The sequence below is a fragment of the Sinohyriopsis cumingii genome, chromosome 5 (assembly GCF_028554795.1).
Source record: "Sinohyriopsis cumingii isolate HCF-2022 chromosome 5, ASM2855479v2, whole genome shotgun sequence".
Lineage (NCBI taxonomy): Eukaryota > Metazoa > Mollusca > Bivalvia > Unionida > Unionidae > Sinohyriopsis > Sinohyriopsis cumingii.
In genome coordinates this window covers 129,274,739-129,294,954 of record NC_142965.1, presented here as the reverse complement: position 1 = coordinate 129,294,954, position 20,216 = coordinate 129,274,739, and the positions used below count along the sequence as shown (strand labels likewise).

Sequence of the window (20,216 nt, the reverse complement as noted above, 5' to 3'; positions counted from 1 at the left end):
CACTATGTCTTTTGGCTTGGTTTAACAACAAATGTGCTCAGACTTGTCTACTTGCCAAAGAAGTCAGACAATAGTGGTTTCCATATGGATAGAGGGATTGGTGTCAAATCCGATCAATCATCAGTTACTTTTACTTTAACTCATGCATCAGCATGTTCATACAAAAGGCCTTGCAGATACCATCCATTTTATGACTGGTCAGCATGCTTTTAGACAGGCCTCAGATACTGTCCACTTTGTCCCTGGTCAGCATACTTTACACGAGGCCTCAGATACTGTCCACTTTGTCCCTGGTCAGCATAGTTTTACATGAGGACTCAGATACTGTCCACTTTGTCCCTGGTCAGCATACTTTTACACGAGGCCTCATATACTGTCAGCTTTGTCCCTGGTCAGCATACTTTTACACGAGGCCTCAGATACTGTCCACTTGTCCTTGGTCAGCATACTTTTACACAAGGCCTCAGATACTGTCCACTTTGTCCGTGGTCAGCATACTTTTATGCAAAGTTATGCAGATACCTTTCACTTTGTGTCTTTTCATCTGTTTGAGTGATTCTTTGAAGTTTTCTTGCTACAGAGAATTACACCTACATGGTTTTGTTTCTCAGTCTTGCTCTATCCTCACAGATATAATGTTTTGCATTGTCACTTGCCTGCCTTTGTCATATGATAATCAGCACCATCTTAATTGTCTGCCTCTGGTCTTTACAGTTAATCTCATTTTTTGTTGTTAGTTATATCTAGTAAATGATTTCAAGTAATAAGGTTATTGTAGTTCTCTGGTATTTGTCTTAATTTATAGCATCCATATCATTGTAAGGTTAACATGTAACTTTATGGGATTTAATGGGAGAATGTTGCAAGCAATTCAAGCTAGCTGAGAATATTAACCCCACCTGTGTTAATTGTATGATGTGCAGATTCAACTGTACCTTTGTTGTTTGCTCCCACGGTTCTTTGGAAAGATAGGCAACCATCATTGCCAAACAGTTAACTAGGGCAAATGAGAGAGTCAAGAAACAAACACACAGTGATGTGGATCTTATCAGTATTGCAAATGCCTCTGTTGCCAGTTTTCTTATGTCCAAATGCCTCTGTTGCCAGTTTTCTTATGTCCAAATACCTCTGTTGCCCATTTTCTTATGTCCAAATGCCTCTTTTGCCAGTTTTCTTATGTACAAATGCCTCTGTTACCAGTTTTCTTATGTACAAATTAATGAAAGGCAGAATGATGACTCATACAAAAAAACACTGTTTCAAGTTTTTCACACAGTTGCAGCATTGCCATTGCACACAGTGCCGTAACCTCAGCTTGCCATCATGTCACAGACTACCAGGCATTTAGTGACATGATATGGCAGCACATCTGGAACAGTCCTAGACATTCCATAACCAAATGCAGACACAGTACTGGCTATGGTCATCATTTTCAAGATAGCTACTGCCCAGCATTGGACCTCTGCACCAGGTGTCAGGTGGCCCTAGTCCGTGTCCAGTCTGGCTCCCACACAGACCCAACCTACATCATTTACTACCAGGACTGGATACAGTGGTATATTTTCTTGGTATACATAGTCCAAGTCTACAGTCACACCATCTGGCATCCAGTCTTGCCGTTGTCTGTCTTATTTCTGTCACAGCTACTGGCACCCAGTCATGCCATTCTCTGTCTCATTTCTGTCACAGATACTGGCACCCAGTCATGCTAATGTCAGTCTCATTTCTGTCACAGCTACTGGCACCCAGTCATGCCATTCTCTGTCTCATTTCTGTCACAGCTACTGGCACCCAGTCATGCCATTCTCTGTCTCATTTCTGTCACAGCTACTGGCACCCAGTCATGCCATTCTCTGTCTCATTTCTGTCACAGCTACTGGCATCCAGTCTTGCCATTGTCTGTCTCATTTCTGTCACAGCTACTGGCATCCAGTCTTGCCGTTGTCAGTCTCATTTCTGTCACAGATACTGGCACCCAGTCATGCCATTCTCTGTCTCATTTCTGTCACAGCTACTGGCACCCAGTCATGCCATTCTCTGTCTCATTTCTGTCACAGATACTGGCACCCAGTCATGCTAATGTCAGTCTCATTTCTGTCATGGATGCCCAGCAGAACCAGCATCAAATTTGGCTAGTCATCCAACACTATCTAGTACTGGACCCATGGAAACATTATGGATTTGTGCCAGTCTGGTCCATGGAAGCATGGATTTGTGCAAGTCTGGTACATGGACACATTGTGGACCTGTGCCAGTCTGGTACATCACTGGTGCTAGCTCCATCATGATCCAGTATCAGCTATGGGGACTAATAATTCCTGGAAACCCAGTACCCATCTCAGACATGCATATGAATGCTTCAAGATTACTATATCCCAGCTGTTTTCACCATTGCTGATAATCTCTTTAGCCAGCTGAGTTTGCATTCAAGGACACATGTTCACATGTTTCTACTCTCCAAGATGCATGCCATTCTGTTGCACTGATGTTCCAGATTTTGGCAGAGACGTCATCAACCTTGGAACTTTCCTCCCTGTGTATGAACCAGAAATCCTTCAGGTTTCCAGTGTTGAAGAAGATAGATCCATGCTCTGCATGGTCTCAGTGTCTATATTGCATAAATCTGAGCACAGCCAAGATGTCTCCATCAAGAACCCCATTCACAGACATGCCTGAGAGTAAGTTTCAGACGTGGCATTTGTACTCAAAGGCAGCATAACATTTACCCTCCAATGCAATATCTGCTTCATTAACCTCCAGCTCATGGAAGAAATACATTGCTATCTATGCCTGTGCTTGTAATAGATCATCACAAGGCCATTCTTAGATTAAAACTGGTATCTTCCAACCAATGTTTCCAGTTATATCCTTATAAAGTGTGTACATCTGGTATCTTCCAACCTACTTTTCCAATTATATCCTGATAAAGTGTGCAGTTATATCCTGATAAAGTGTGTACATCTGCTTGATATATAACTAATAATTGATGCCATTTATCATCAATCCCAATAAGGGGAGACCAATCTTGTCAGACTGATGTCTTGGCAAGCAGATGACTTTTAAGTACTTTTGTTGCTAACACAAGCCAAAGATGTGGCAAATGATTTTTTTTAGCTTGGGAAGGGCTGGATGTGCAAGGAAGGGGATATACTTCTAGTATATTATACTAAGGTGAGTAGTCTTTAGAGATAATGGTATTTTGTAGAGTCCAGTTTTAAAACCCATTGTTCCATCTCATTGGTTAGTGTTTAATCTTTGTTGAATGTTGTCTTCACAGCGATTGACTTTGTAAACAGCAGTTTAGATGAATCTCAGAAAGAGGCTGTTCATTTTGCCCTGCAGCAGCGAGAGGTGGCAATAGTTCATGGCCCTCCAGGGACTGGAAAAACCACCACTGTGATTGAAATCATACTACAGGCTGTCAGACAAGGACTAAAGGTAGTTTATTTATTACAGGTACTAGGTTAATTGCTTGTCGTAGGACGGGATTAAGATAATTTTAAAAAAGAATTGGGATGAGTGGGCTTTTAAGAATGTTGAACATAAAAATATTAAAAAAAGTCAAATGAAATTTGGGATCCCACAGCAGCAGGGACACAGAGACAAATTATTATAATTATTTTTAACATGGCTTTAACAATTTTATTCATATCATTATGATATCAACAATGTGGCAGTTTACAGTGATGTCTAGCACTGAGGCATAATGCCACAGATATGTAGCATCTTGTAAAACCCAGTCATATTATCTTAATATCAGGCCGACCAGTCCTAAACCTAACCTCTTAATGCTGAGCACCAAGTGAGGCAGTTGCTAGTACCAATTTTAAAAGTCTTTGGTGTGACTCACCCAGGATTTGAAACCCACAACCACCTGCATCCTAGGTGGATGCTCTAACCACATAGGCTAACAGAGTGGTCACAAATGTGGGTGTTTATATGAAAGATTGCTCACACAATTCTCATTTTGTTCAACATTTTTATATTTTCTTCAGGATTTATATAGTGTTTTTTTTATTGTTTTTGTTTATTGCTTATGTTCATAAGAAAACAATCTAATATGCAATGAACTAGTAATGAACTTCTGGCATTATGCTAGTAATGCAAATAAATAAATGTATGAAGTTTTAACCTTAAAACTCAGAGATGAAAATTTAAGAAATTATCATGTGTCTGTGCCTGCTGCAGGAATGAAACTTTAAAGGATGTTTATGAAAAAAATGAATTTCATATTTTTCACAATTAAATTTTTAAAATCATAGCTCTGAAATTCCAAAGCTAATTGAGTTTAAAGTGTTCATTATAATAATGGGAGGGGAGGTTAGATAGATTGTTCTATTTTTATGTGAAAACAAACTTTTATGGGTGAAAAATAGTTCACTTCTCACCTTTTTCAATCCATGAAACAGTTGTTTATTTGTAGTAAAAAAACGAGATTGAACTCTTTTATTCAAGGGCATTTACTATGGTTCTTCCATTGTAAGTTGAGTTTTCTTGGTGATGCATCATACTGGTAGGGGTAGATTTTTTTTTAAAAAGCATGGTTGTCCATCAGAGAAACAGACTGACTAAAAATCTGGTTGCCCAGCAGAGATGCCAGGGTTTCCATTTTAAAATATTTTATATCTAAATTATAAAAAGTTTTTCATATTTTTTATGACTGCAAAATTCCAATGTCAGAATGATTTGATAGTGTGTTAAATATGTAAATGTTGTAGAGTAACTCTGCATGTGTTCTAGGTTCTTGCTTGTGCTCCTTCCAACATTGCTGTAGACAATTTGGTGGAGAGACTGGCTGACCACAAGCAGAGGATTGTACGTATTGGTCATCCTGCCAGAGTATTGCCGCATATACAGAAGTACTCCCTGGATGCCTTGCTGTCTTCAAGTGAGGAAACTCGGCTTGTGGAGGATGTCAGGAAGGAACTAGATTCATCTCTGGTACATTCTTTGCTATATTGTTTCTCCACTCAGGCTTGATGATCTTATTGAACACTACAGGTTTTTGTCCCCACTGCCCAAACATACAAGGCACTCAATCTGTATATTTAGAGGCAGATTTAATGGCATCACCTTATGACCATTGATGAAGTTGTACTTTCTACAAACCATGAACTTGAGTCAAATATGTGTATATAAAAAAGTTGTGCATTTTGTTCTATACCAATGTGCCTGATTTTGAGGTTATGAACTCAGTGATGAACCTAACATTTGACTCCTTTGTAGCAAGTACCTAGCATTTAGATGGTCATGGTATTGTTAGTGACCTTTCCTTTTGCTTATCTGGTGAATAAACAATTAAAAAAGTTGTTAGTAGCTTTGTAATAAACTTTTGGGCTGATTTATTGGCAATTTATGTATGTAATGTGTTATTGATATTTGAGATTCAGCAATGATAGCTCATTTGGCAATCTATCATGTGATATCTTATTGGTATTCAAGATTGAGCTGTCATAGCTCATTTGGCAATTTATGTAATATCTTATTGATATTCAAGATTGAGCTGTTGTATCTCATTTGGCAATTTATGTATGTAATATTTTATTGATATTCGAGATTCAGCAATGATAGCTCATTTGGCAATCTATCACGTGATATCTTATTGGTATTCAAGATTGAGCTGTCATAGCTCATTTGGCAATTTATGTATGTAATATCTTACTGATATTCAAGATTGAGCCTTCATAGCTCATTTTTTAAAGTGTCAGACATGGCATCACTCGATCGTACTTGATTCGACAGATATGATAGACTGAGAATCATAGTAATAAATACACAGAATGAAAGTAAAATGGATCAGAAGTATTTGCCAAAATTATATTATATATATACTTTAACTTTTGATTAATATGAATTAAACCTACATACACCATCTGTTCCAGAGATTACCTCATTCTGGAATGAACAAACTTTATCATACCAGCTCCATTCCAGAACAAACGATCAGACGTTTATGATACTTGTCAAATAAAGTACGACCAATTCATGAGGGCTATAACTAGGAAAAAAGTAAATAATTCATATAAAAATTGCTCCAAATATGGTTATACAGCTGTTTCAGCTTGGTAGGACACATCACAATGCTCTTTGCAAGATTTATGGAGTTGATTTTTATGATCAGTGAAAGTAAAAACTGATTTAAAAAATAATTAAAAGTATGATTACATTTTCTTGTACTTAAAACAGAAGACTGGTTGATTACATTTTTATGCTTCGATTATATTTTTAAAGCACCAAGAATCCTTTGTGTCTTTCTAGAGGTTGGCAGGTATCAACTGACTAAATGAACATGTTTAAAAGTACTTCTTTCTCTCTCTGTCACATGTACAGAGAGTTTTCACTTGATCACTTTAATTGAAAGTTTGTTTTTCTTTATACAGTGAACTCTCAATGACTATACCCTCTGTAATTGAACCTCTTTCTGCAGACTGGCACTGTGTAACCCAGCAACCATCTGCAGACTGGTCCCCTAAATCTAGTCACCTTTTGCAGTCTGGCTCCTCTGTAATCCAGCGCCATTCTGTAGACAGGCATCTCTATAATTCTGTCACCTTCTGCAAACTATTCCCTCTGTCATTCAGTAACTTTCTGCAGACTGGTCCCTCTGCAATAAAGCTATCTTCTGCAGTCTGGCCTCTCTGTAACACAGCGACAGTCTTCAGACTCTGTAATTCGGCTACCTTTTTTGTGCATGCTGGCCCCTCTGTAACCCAGCCACAGTCTACAGACTGGCCCCTCTAATCCAACTCTGTTCTGCAGACTGCCCCACTGTGACATAGACATCTTCTGCTGTCTTGTCAGTCTATAATCCATTTACCTTCTGCTGCCTGGCCTATTTGTTATATGGTCACTTTCTGCAGACTTGCCTTTCTTCAATTGATCCACCTTCTGCAGACCAGTCCCTCTGTAACCCAGCCACCCTTCTGCAGGCTGACAACTCTGTAACTATCCATGTTCTGGAGACTGGTCATATTTTGGTCCTAATACAACTGATTTCATGCTAATTAAAACTCTCTATATTGACCACCTTCAAAACATGCTCAGAATTTGTCAGATTTAGGGAAGCTTAACTATATTATCACAATTCAGTACTGGACTCCATCACTATAAAGCCTTTCAGTATAGCATGGTTTCTGTTATAGTGTGTGTATGGTCATGGAAATTTTTAATTAAGTGGTAACTAAATTATGTGTTATGTAATTATGGTGGTCTCAGCATAAGGCTTATGTTATATGGCTTCTTAGACCAATGTCATAATGAAGGAGAACTTGCATATAATTAATTATAAGGTGGTCTCACTGTAAGCTGGCATTCTCAATGGCTTCCATAGGTAGTGATGTAATGAGTAAGCACTGAATAATGTACATCCATTATAAGGATCTATTTGTCATCCTCTGTTGGCTGCAGTGAACAGTGCTATAATGAGGGAGCACTGTAATGTGCTTCATTATTAGGCATTCTCACTATAAGATGCTATTTTGTTGGCTACCGTAGACTATATTATAATGACAGTTCTGTATTGTGTACTTCATTATAAGGCAGCCCCACTAAGATGGTACAGTGATGGCTTCCATGTAAGTGTTATAATGAGGGCACACAGTATCCTGAACTTCATTATAAAGCAGTATCACTATTAGGTGGTATACTCATGTAGCTGTCATAGACATTATAATAAGGGATCACTGTATGATGTTCTTCATTTTAAGACAGCCTCACTATAAGGTAGCATACTGTAATGGCTCCCAAACAGTGTTATAATGTGGGAGTTATGTATCATGTGCTTCATTATAAGGCAGTCTCACTAAGATGGTACACTATCGACTTCAGTGGACAGTGTTGTAATGAGGGAGTCATTATCATGTGCTTCATTGTACGGCAGTCTCACTAAGATGGTACACTATCGACTTCATTGGACAGTGTTATAATGAGGGTGCACTGTATCATGTACATAATGATAAGGCAGTCTCACTGTAAGGTGGTACAATCTATTGGCTTGCATGAATAATGTTATAATAAGTGAGCACTGTATAATAAAATACACCAATTGACACCTGGTTTTGATCTTTGTATATCTACCCCCACATTCTGAATTTCTCTTGAAAGCACTGATTAAGTAACATGTGCTTAAACTTGGATTTTTTCAAATAAAAAGTTTAGTGTGCAAATTTTGTTCATTTTTGATTGCAGTCCCTGTTATTATTATAGCAAGTACAATCAAACAATTGTGTTTCTTTTAATTTGTGGCTGCAGTTTCAGTTATTTTTATTGCAGGCCCTATCAGTAAATCAAGATTTTGTAAATTTTTTATTGCAGTCTTTGTTATTTTTATACCAGGTCCAATCAGACAATATCATTTTTTTAAAAATAAATTGTGATTGAAGTCTCTGTCATTATTACAGCAGGTCCAGTCAGACAAGATTTAAAAAAAAATGTTTTTGATTGCAGCCCCTCTCATTATTATAGCAAATCCAATCAGACCTATATATATAAAGACCATTCAGGAGGCCTCAGAAAGTAATATTTATAAACAGTCATTATTATAGCAAATTCAATCAGACCTACGTATAAAGACCATTCAGGAGGCCTCAGAAAGTATTCTTTATAAACAACCATTAGGAACAGGTAAGAGTTATTCTGAGTAGAGTGGAAATAAATTATGAATTCTGGATAGACAGAGAGACAGATGGATGGATCGACTGAGCAATCATGAAACCGTCAATGTATCAGTAACCCACTGAGATTGCATACATATTGGAGGGTTCCAAAAAGTAGTGGTCAGTGGTCATGTTGAACAGGTGGTCATTATATCCAAGCAAACACTATAGGCTACTTTGAGGGGAATGAAAAAATGTGTCTATGCAGAGATGATTGCTATATTCAGGTGCTTGCTAGACCAGGTTTGATTGTATTTATCTACTTTAAGATGTGCAGGAAGAGTAAATGTGTGCTTGTATCTCTTGTAGACTCTGTTGATCTTTTTGTTTAGTTCTCCCTAAAGAAAACAAGAGATAGGGGAGAAAAACAGAGGCTGAGGGAAGACATGAAACACCTCCGTAAAGAACTGATGCAGAGAGAGCAAACTGCTACAAGAGATATTCTTAAGAGGGCCAATGTTGTCTTGGTAACCTTGACCAGTGCTACTGAAGATGGACCAATGAAATTACTGAATGAGGAGCATTTTGATGTTGTTGTCATTGATGAATGTTCTCAGGTATGTGGAGATATTTTTTCCTGTGGTTTCAGGCATCTGTACTGAAAAGCATTTGAATTTCAGGTCTAAATTATGTACTAATCCAAACACAAAAATTATTAAGCAAACTTCTACCTAATTGTAATACCTTTTTTTCAGGATTCATGGAAATATTTTGAATTGTATTTTGTTTCATATTTGTTGAGTTTGCCATTATGGAAAGTCAACGTAGTGATCTCTTTGGTGCTGCTGTGCTCATCCATCTGTCTAGACCTTGGATTTACCCGTGTTCAAGTTTTTTTCTCACGAAATACATGTCTTTATTATTGAAGGTCAGGGTCACGGGCAGCTCCTTGTTCGTTTTGAAAAAATAAAATCTGAATTAGTTTTTGTACTTCAGTGTTTAGATCAAAGAAACCTTGTTCTGATGAAAATTTGAAAACTTTCATGCTTAAGAATGAGCTGATAATAACAATTGTTATTTTTATCTTTAATTTTTATACACCAGACATAATAAATTATAATAAAATGGGTGCAAAAGTCATATATATTACAGGTTATATTGTTTGATTTAAAGAACCAATAATTTTTGGTTCCAATTTATCTTTGTATGCACATATATTATGGTGTCCCTCAGTGGCAGAATGGTTTAAATCAATCGTATTTACCTATCACTACCATCTCACCTTTTTCTGTGCGGGTTTTGAGTCTTGGGTTCAGCCTATGTTGGTATATGAGAAAGCTTGCCAGGAGCTTCTCCATGGGTCAGTGGTTTTTCCCAGGGCTTGCCAGATATACTTGATGCCATGTATAACCTATAATGTGCTGAAAAATGGCATCAAGTGCACAACAAAAAAAACGTGCTCACATTATGTCTGTGACTATTATTCCATCCATATTTCCAGTTTGATTTTTTTTTATGTTCATGTAGTTTTAAAAAAATACTTTTTTAATAAAGAGCATTACATTGGTTTAACATCACAATTTGATTTCCTGTAGGCACTAGAAGCTGCATGCTGGATAGCCTTGTTAAGGGCCCCAAAGTGTGTATTGGCTGGGGATCACTTGCAGCTCCCTCCAACCATTCTAAGCAAGGAGTAAGTATAATTCTGGCTTAATATTCTTCTAATTCAAAGGAGGCAAAGTCACATGTGAAAATCCTTTCTTTTGTCTGATTTCTTAGTTTTGCAAATTACTGTTCAGTGCTATAATTTGAGATACTGTGTTTCAACTGTGAATTTTTTTTCTTCTACATATGCATACCTGATATGGTGAAAGTAATAATAAGATGGAAATTTTAAATGAAGTAGCAGTAGCAAGAGGTATATGTCAGTATCTTTGTAGTACATAACCAGTGTATAATTACATGTCGCATTCCACTCCTATTACAATCCACCCATATCACAGTTCACCCCCATCACAGTCCATGAATTTATGTACTGATGAAAATGTTTTTTTTCTTCTTCACAAAATCATGTAAATTAATGTCCATAAATCATGTAAATTAATGTCCATAAATCATGTAAATTGATGCCCACAAAATGATGTAAATTGATACCCACAAAACCATGGAAATTGATCCCCATTAAACTATGTAAACTGATGCCCACAAAACGATGTAAATTGATGCCCACAAAACCATGTAAATTGATGCCAACAAAACCATGTAAATTGATGCCCACAAAACCATGTAAATTGATGCCCATTAAACTATTTAAATTGCTACCCACAAAACCATGTAAACTGATGCCCACAAAACCATGTAAACTGATGTCAACAAAACCATGTAAATTGATGCCCACAAAATCACGTAAATTAATGTCCATAAACCATGTAAATTAATGTCCACAGAAAGATATAAATTGATACCCACAGAACTATGTAAATTGAAGCCCATTAAATTATGTAAATTGATGCCCACAAAACCATGTAAACTGATGCATGTAAAACCATGTAAATTGATGCCCACAAAACCATGTATATTGATGCCCACAAAACCATGTAAATTGATGCCCATTAAACTATATAAATTGATGCTCTTGAAACAATAAAATTTGTTACCTGTACAAAATAAATGCATTCACAATTTACAAATGTGTTGTTTCAAAGACTGTACATTTATTTTCTAATAGCCAGCTGTCATATCATTACTTCCCATTATTCCAGGGCTGCCAAGGAGGGGCTAGAGGTGACCCTGATGGAGCGTGTTTTGAAACTGTATTGTGATAAAGTGATGAGGATGCTGACATGCCAGTACAGAATGAATGAGCTAATCATGCAGTGGTCATCAGATCAGTTATATCAGGGAAAACTGGTGGCAGACATGTCAGTTCAGCATCATTTACTCAGGTACTTTACCATGTCTTATGGAGGAAAGATTGCATCTCATAGGCAGTCATATGATGTTATGATGTGATCTGGACAAGTACTCTCATGCTGCTGCACAACATTTCTCTTTGACCATGGATGATACAGTAAATGTCATGTGAATGGCCCATTTATGCTTACCTGCAGTGAAATTTCATATGCAGCATCTCTTTATCACAATTGAGCTTTATTTATTAGATTCATTCAGCTACATGGAATTAGTAAAAAAATTCATATAGTGTACACAAAGTAGATTGACCATGTTACACTTACTCTGTTGCAGGGTGTAGCTGAGTGACATACTTGTGTTATAGTCTGGGACTGGTAGTACTGCATACATTGGTGTAAATTATATATACTTAGGAGGGATCCACCTAGCCTAGATTATATTCTTATGGGGGTAAATCAGAGTATAACACCTGGCAGCACAGTGTAGTTGGGTCCTGACTTTGACCATTGCACATGGGTATTTCACAGAGTAGTGGAGTGTAAATCAGCGGTTGTTACACAGGCATGAGTGAAAAATGGTCAATACACTTTGTGTTTAATGTAAATATGATGGAATTTGCTTCCATCTACACTGATTAAATACAAGCCATGAGTTCACCTTTGGTATGTAAAACAGAGCCTTTATAATGATTGGAAAATTTTATATAATATATGGTAAGTGTTGTCAGCAGGTTTTAAAGAAAATATGTCTCGATTCCAGAACAGTAGAACCTCATTTATACAAGCCTAATTTATCAGAATGAATGTTTTCTTGAAATCAAGTATATGTCCCCCAAGACTGCATATTCAGTTAGGCAAGAAAGTTGTTATTGGTTACATTTTATTACTTTCACACATTACTGGCAGTGAGAGAGAACAGCTGTACAAGCTGCAATTCAGTGGTGGACAGTCTGCATCAGCAATTTGCATAGTGTTTAAACAGCCACTGGACTGATAGGTGGTTACCTCAGAGAGGGAGTAACAGTAAGTGTTTGGAAGGATTCTGTGACTGTACTGGGAAGTCTTCATCAGAATTCTGATGACATGACTCACACACAGCCAGTGGTAACATTGGCCAGAGGGTAATATATACATGACTCCCTCGATAACTTGCACCCTGATAACTTGCAAAGCCACTTATAATGCAGGGTCAGGCATGGATCCCATTTATTAAAGCAAAATATACCCAAAAATTGAGCCCTATTTGTTGAACTTGAAGAAAATCGCAATCAAACTTGGTAATGGAAACTTGGATTTATCGCTCATTTTATCGTCAAAAAATGGTAGATAGGACCTGGAAATTTTAATGAACATTATGAAATATGAACTTTTAATTGTTGAAACCAGTTGGAATCATGTTATCAGTTGTTGAACATTTTGAAAATAAATGTAATTTATGGAGAACAACAAATAACTTCATCAGAAAAAGCACTTTATTGACAATTATTCTCACTGTGATTATAAATTGAGGATTCAGTCATTAAACAGCCCAGGGTTCTCTGGATGTCTAGCAGATTTTTTGGAGGCCCCTCTGTAACTCACACCTTACTTAAGTATGGTCTGTGATTTTGGACCTCAGCGTGCATGAGTTATTGAGGGAGAGGTGTATGTACTTGCATAAGAGTCAGGTCCAATTGCAAACAACAAAGACCTTTATCTGCCATTGCATAATGTGCAGACCTATCAGGGTCAGAATTCTTTGTTCAGTTGATTTACTCCAAACAGATTGCATAGACCCAAACCTGCTGGTGCATTATACAATGGCAAAACTAGGTCTACGCACTCTGCAGTTAGATTTGATATATAGGTGAATGTAGTGTCTGACTGAACTTATTTACATGTTGCAAGGAGATAGCCATCAAATGACCAAGAAATAATCTTACACCACCAGTTGAAATTGCCAAGAATGGTATTGGGTAATTTTGCAGTAAATTTGCCCCACATATATTTGTAATATATGTAACTCCTTCCCAGGGATCTACCATCTGTAACAGATTGTGAGGAGACTAGCACACCACTGATGTTTATTGATACTGCTGGCTGCGAGTTGAGAGAATTAGATCTGCCTGAAGAAATATCCAAGGGGAATGAAGGTAAATCTAACAGACCTCTGTTGGAACTCTTTGGAAATTTTTCAGTTAAAAGGAATATAGGGAGTAGTTAGGGTTTATTTAATTATATTTACATTCCTATGTGTGATTATACGCAAACATATTTAATATTGCATGAAGTTTCTGATAAACAAGATTTTAAAGTATAAATTACTTTTCGAGAAGATTTGACATTGTGTATTAAAGACTTGAGTTTTTATAAACTTATTTTGGCATTTTTGGACTTGAAGAAAACAAAGGAGTTGAGCATGTGGAGTCATGAGAATTGCTTAGGAGTCCTTTATTGGCGATCAGTAGTCACAACATATTTTGATCGGTTTGGGTAATAATTTTTGAAATTTTTCATGTTTAAGCAATCTTACCACAGGATTAAAAAACTAGATTCTTGTCCAATTTTCAATAATAAAATCCTCCAATAAGAATAATACATCTCTCAAAGAACTAGAATTGTATCTCCACAGCATGGATGCCCCCACCATAATGAGGCAATTGAAGGCAGTTTTCCAAGTCAATAAGGGCCTTAACTCTGTACGCTTTGTCATAAAGCAGTGAAAATTTAACCCGAGTTGGATGTAAAGCCTCATGCCAAATTTAATTTCAATCCGTGAAGTCATTCAAAAGTTACTATGTGGAGGGTAATATACAGTTGATGTACAAAGTTTTACATCAAATAGGACGCGTAACTCCATTTAACTCAATTTATCAGGCAGTCGGGAAAATCAACATACTTAGATCTTCTTAAAGTTAATATAAAGCCTCACACTGAATTTTATTTCTATCCATGAAGTCCTTGAAAAGTTATTGAATAGAAATGAAATTTGTGATGGATATGATGTAAATATGATTGGATAGATATAAGTTGATGCTTCCAGATTATAGTGGGATTATAAAATACAGTCAGCATTGTCTTATTGCTTTGTTAATCAAATAATTGCTTATATCAGCATTAGGTAATTTTTGAATTATTAATAATACAGCTATTGCATATTTAGTCACTGTGAAAATGACACTTTCTCATGTTATTGTTTAATAGGAAAAAAAATAATTTTCTTGTACATGTAATAAAACTGTACAGTACAGTCTTCACATTAGTAATTGACAAATGTAATATTTCCAAGGGGAAGCTGACATCGTTGCAGCTTATGTTGAAAAACTCATTACCTGTGGCTTGAGTCCAGAAGACATTGCAGTTATAGCTCCATATAACCTTCAGGTAAGAGGTGTAATTGTCATTGACTGTATAAAGACTTTATCGCTGTTTTTCACATTACCCTGAAGATGACATAGTGCAAAATTGTCCTTTTTATTTGTACTCTTAACATAGCACTAAGATCCAGAATATTACCAAATGTTAAGGGATTATATATCACTCAGATCTGGATGTTTCTGATAGGATAGAATTATTAAAATAAGATGTACTATCAAGAAACATTGTGATTTTGTATTTGTCTTTTATCTGTTTATAATAAACCATCCAGTCAAGTTTTGTTAGCTAAGCTTGTCAAACCTGTTGTCAGATATTGCAAGAGCTTTGACAATTTCACTTGGACAATAAACTCTGCCTAACCACTATTTCACACCATAATGTTCTAAATAAATCTCTAATGGTTGGAAAACCTTGCTTAAGAATTTCTTGGTAGTGTGCATTATTTTAGAAATTCTTCATTTTTGGAACTAATAGATTTTGGTGTTGGAATCCTATAGTAGTTTTAATGGCATGAACTTTTGTACTAGTGTAGAGTTTCCAGAAAAAAGATTTAGCATTCAGCATTTAGTGATGTGGTATCCTCGTCTATATCCTGGCAGAAAGTTTAATCAGTTTTTCATAGTTATATTGTCTGGTTTACTCTTGGAGCTGTTTGCAGTTACCTTTAATATAGCACAAAAAAAACCCAACAAATATTTTACAGTACAAATATCATTATGTTTACTGATTCTGTTTCTGATCAACAGTCTTTATGTCCATCAAACCAAAGGTGCAGGAAGATTGTGATATTCATGTGTCCATCAGCAAGGTGGTATCTGCGTCACAACTTTTGTGTGTTGAGGTTGTCTTTTTCCCCACAAGCCTCATATATGCCTTACAGAAGCCTATTAATTATGGGCCTGCTAGATCCAGGGTCAAGGTCACTGGTTCTGAAAATGTTAGTTTCCTTTCTGCTTGATAAGTGAAGTTTTTTGGGCTAATTTCATCAGACTTCATCGGTAGACAGCATTTGAGTAGGAGCCGCTACCATTGCTTTGGAGGTGTAGTTGTGAAAAGTCAAAGTCACTTGAACTGAGTTTACTAAATACTAACAATGTTTGGGTTCTGCTCAACAAGAACAATTTCCTGGAATCAGTCTTCATTGAACTTAGTAGGTAGTATACGCTTGGGCAAAGGCACCCTTCTATTGATTCTTGAGCCCAGAGGTCAGGGACACATGAGCAAGGATCAGAGTTGTTTACCCTTTTGATATTGGTGTAAATCTCATGATTTTCAGGGGTAACTTATGCCATTATGGTTTTCTTTCTTTCTTTTATGAATTTCAGTAAAAATCATAAATTCTCTTTGGAAATTAGTTAGTTTTAATTAGGCTCCAGTATTGCTATTGGAACATCAAGCAACTTTTCCCTGTTATCCAGAGATTGGCAAAAGGTGAAACCTTTACCTTTTGTAATATGTCAGCATTTCAACATAGCACACAGAGAGAAAGACAATTGTACACAATATGTTTCCACAAAGAAACACAAGCATTTAGATGCCTTGCAAAGTTTGTCAAAGAACATTTCATTGAATTTTTTTTAGCCCAAAATGAATTCTCCGACTTCGATGTTACTATTATGAATGCAGAAACTCTAGTGAATTTATTGTGAAGCATTATCTACAAATAAGTGTGGAAGATCATGCAAGCAAGTTGTTTATAAAAATTTCCCTGGCTCTAAAATAGCTGCCAAATACAGATGTGTAAGGAGTCAAACTTTAGCAATTCTTGTTGTTGTTGTTGTTGGGTTTAAAGCCATTTTTCAGCACACGATAGGCTATATATGGCAGCCAGTATTAATGGTGGAGCAAGAACCAGGGGAAACCCCCAGAAAGAACCACCGACCCACGAGAAACTACTGGCAAGCTTTCTCACATACCCACATTGGCTGAATCTGAGACTTGAACCAGTGCAGACAGAGGTGAGATGGCAGTGATCCGTAACAGAGAGTGCTTTAGACCACTTGGCCACTCAGGGCCCCCTTTAGCAATTGTAGCTTATTGGTTGTCACTGGACAAGCATTTGAATCATCCCTTGGACCACTGGGTCCCCTTGAAGGATTTTATCACGCGTGAAGAGAAATTGTTTACAGTTTTACTCAAAGTTATTGTTTAGCCAGAAGAAGGCAACAAGGCAACATTGATCAAAGAGCAGACATCTTATCCATTAATAAATAATGTTTGTCTATATTTGTTAGTATTTTAATCACCTTATTATTTAAAGCAGCTACTTTGCAATATTTCTTGCCCAGCCTTACTATTTTTCGTTTGAAGGGGTAGGCAACTCAGAAGAATTGTCATTTCGGGTTCCACATGGTAATGTCTACTTTCTTAAAGTTACCCACACTCAATTTTTATCAACTTATAGTTGCATTACATTCAAGGAAGGGAAGCTCCTTGTTAAATTCACAATCAATAGATCAAAGGTCAAGATCACTAGATGTAAAATTCAGAAATTATGGTAATTTTATATGTGTATGAGCTACAATTAATCAAAGGGATGAGCCATTGTTGTGATGGACAATTTGTAAATGTCTTATATTATCTGTTAAGGTGGCGTTAGTGTTAACCATAACCTTTCACACCATCCCATCCCAAACAGTCCTGTCCAATCACATCACGTCCCATCTTGTCTATGACAAGTTTTGTTGCTCATTAACTTTTGAAAAACTCTTGATTCAAACTAAACCTGATCATGGCCATGAAATTATGAAGATGAGAGTCACTTTGGTTTTCACTTAATATCCATCAAAATTTGACCAATTTATTGCCCATGTGATTCCGAATTTACACATACATCATAAATTCTGTTTGCACTCAATAACTTGTAATAAGATTCATGGATTCAAAGAAGAGTTTGTATGAGGTTTAATTTGAGGAAGTGTAGGTCAGGTATTATTTTGAAGTATTATGTCCACTTATTGGACAGAGTTGTGTATCTGGTTTAATATTAAGTTTACACTCACATTTGGATTTGGGGACCCGAGTGGCCAAGTGGTCTAAAGCACTCACTGTTACAGATCACTGCCATCTCACCTCTGTCAATGTGTGTATGTGAAAAAGCTTGGTAGTAGCTTCTCGTGGGTCAGTGGTTCTTTCTGGGGTTTTCCTGATTTCTTCCTTTACTATTTATACTGGCCACCATGTATAGCCTATCTTGTGCTGAAAAATGGCATTAAACCCTACCACAACAACATTTTGATTCTGTTCATGTTAATTAATTTCTGAAGAAATAATGGATTTCAGATTAAATTTAATAGGAGGCTTCATTTAAAGGAAACATGTCAGGTTTAGTTTTGATCTATTTATGTCAAAATTTGACTTGAGAAATGACCTTGTTTACTGAGAAGTTTGCTGTTGTGTATCAAAGTCTGTTTTTGTGCTGTAACTTTTAAAAGACTCCATGGATTTATTTTTGTAGGGTTTAACGCCATTTTTCAGCACACAATAGTCTATACATGGCGACCAGTATTAATGGTGGAGGAAGAACCCGAGAAATCCATGGAAAGAACCACCAACCCTTGAGAAGCTACTGGCAAGCTTTCTCACATACCCACATTGGCTGAATCCAAGACTCGAACCTACACAGACAGAGGTGAGATGGCAGTGATCTGTAACGGAGAGCGCTTTAGACCACTTGGCCACTCGGGGCCCCCTCCATGGATTTAAACCATTTTGTTTAATGGTTTACATTAAGAAAACCGATTAAGTTTGGTTGTTACATATTTGAATGACAACTTAGCTGAATTTTTAGTTTCTTTCTGACAAAAGAAGTATCTCTTTACATTACATATTACATTTACGTATAGTAGCTTTGAAATATGTCTTTGCATTACACCTTCCATTTACATGTATTAGCTTTGAAGTATGTCTTTGCATTACACATTACTTTACATATAATAGCTTTGAAGTATGTCTTTGCATTACACATTCCATTACATGCAGTAGCTTTGAAGTATGTCTTTGCATTACACATTCCATTTTTCATGTAATAGCTTTGAAGTATGTCTTTGCATTACACATTCCATTACATGCAATAGTTTTGAAGTATGTTTTTTGCATTACACATTCCTTTACATGTAATAGCTTTGAAGTATGTCTTTGCATTACACATTCCATTACATGTAATAGCTTTGAAGTATGTCTTTGCATTACACATTTCCATTATATGTAATAGCTTGAAAGTATGTCTTTGCATTACACATTCCATTTGCATGTAATAGCTTTAAAGTATGTCTTTGCATTACACATTCTATTACATGTAATAGCTTTAAAGTATGTCTTTGCATTACACATTCCATTTACATGTAATAGCTTTAAAATATGTACTTTCATTTTTTACATTGGAATGAGACTTAACTGCTATTTTCCAATGAAAGGTCAAGCCATTTGCATTTGGTTCCAACACAGCAAGACCTGGTCCCAATGTCACCAAAATGAGTGCAAAAATTAAAATTCAGAACTTGAACATTCAATTTTATATTTAGAATCTAAACATCATTTAAATTAAGTTAAATGTGGTTGTGCAAAAGTTAAAGTTTCAAACTTAAATTTGTTGATTGGAGAACTAGTACCATTGTTCACAAAGAAGGAATGTAGTTTTTGGTCTCTTAGTTCATTCACTTTTATTGCCATCAAGAAAAATTGGCACCCAACAAAAATAAAGTGACTTCACAGTACTCTAAATCTGTTGTTGGAAGAATTTGTTGACCAATAAATTTGAAAATTAAAGTTTCAACTTTAATGTCTTTATTTACAATTATAGACATTTAAAGATTTGTTTTTGTAAGTAGAGCTTGAATTCAGTTTGCTTGCTCATCAGTTTTGTGAAAACAAGGCTTGAAGGCTCTATTCCACATATAGCAAATATAGCAATCACTTTTTTATAATTTACATTGCTTTTAGGACATCAGAGTTTATACCTAGATTTACAGAAAGCATATTTCATAAAGAAAGGAACATTGGTATAAGAAGCCCACATTTCCCATTCAGATTCTTTAATATAGTGCTTAATTGTTATTGATTTCAGAGTTCTTTTTTTAGTTTACGAATGTTCATGTGAGCCAGAAATATAATATAAGGTAATACTAGGCTCGTAAAAGTGTTTATTAAAATGAATGAGATAAGTTACGTATACAATAGTTATTTTTATTTATTCTTTTGTGATTGAATTATTGGGGTTTTATGCAGTTTTGAGGGAGGAGAAATCTAGTGACTTGAAAAACAAGTCATGAAAGTTCAACATTTTTCATTACCAGCAGATACTCTCAAATTCAAAGCCCTCAGAAAACATTTTTTTAAAGGTGTTACCTCTGTT

At 36.2% G+C, this 20,216-nt stretch overlaps 1 protein-coding gene across 1 annotated transcript in view; it reads left to right on the top strand.

Annotated features, from left to right (window-relative positions):
- The window catches only part of LOC149800227 (DNA-binding protein SMUBP-2-like), a 57,628-nt gene that overhangs the window by 13,378 nt on the left and 24,034 nt on the right, over positions 1-20,216 (top strand). The window contains exons 5-11 of the mRNA XM_089959792.1: positions 3,278-3,438; positions 4,741-4,941; positions 8,987-9,211; positions 10,190-10,287; positions 11,357-11,539; positions 13,520-13,638; positions 14,775-14,869. Of these exons, the coding sequence (XP_089815918.1) occupies positions 3,278-3,438; positions 4,741-4,941; positions 8,987-9,211; positions 10,190-10,287; positions 11,357-11,539; positions 13,520-13,638; positions 14,775-14,869 (1,082 nt within the window). The remainder of the gene's footprint in view (positions 1-3,277; positions 3,439-4,740; positions 4,942-8,986; positions 9,212-10,189; positions 10,288-11,356; positions 11,540-13,519; positions 13,639-14,774; positions 14,870-20,216) is intronic.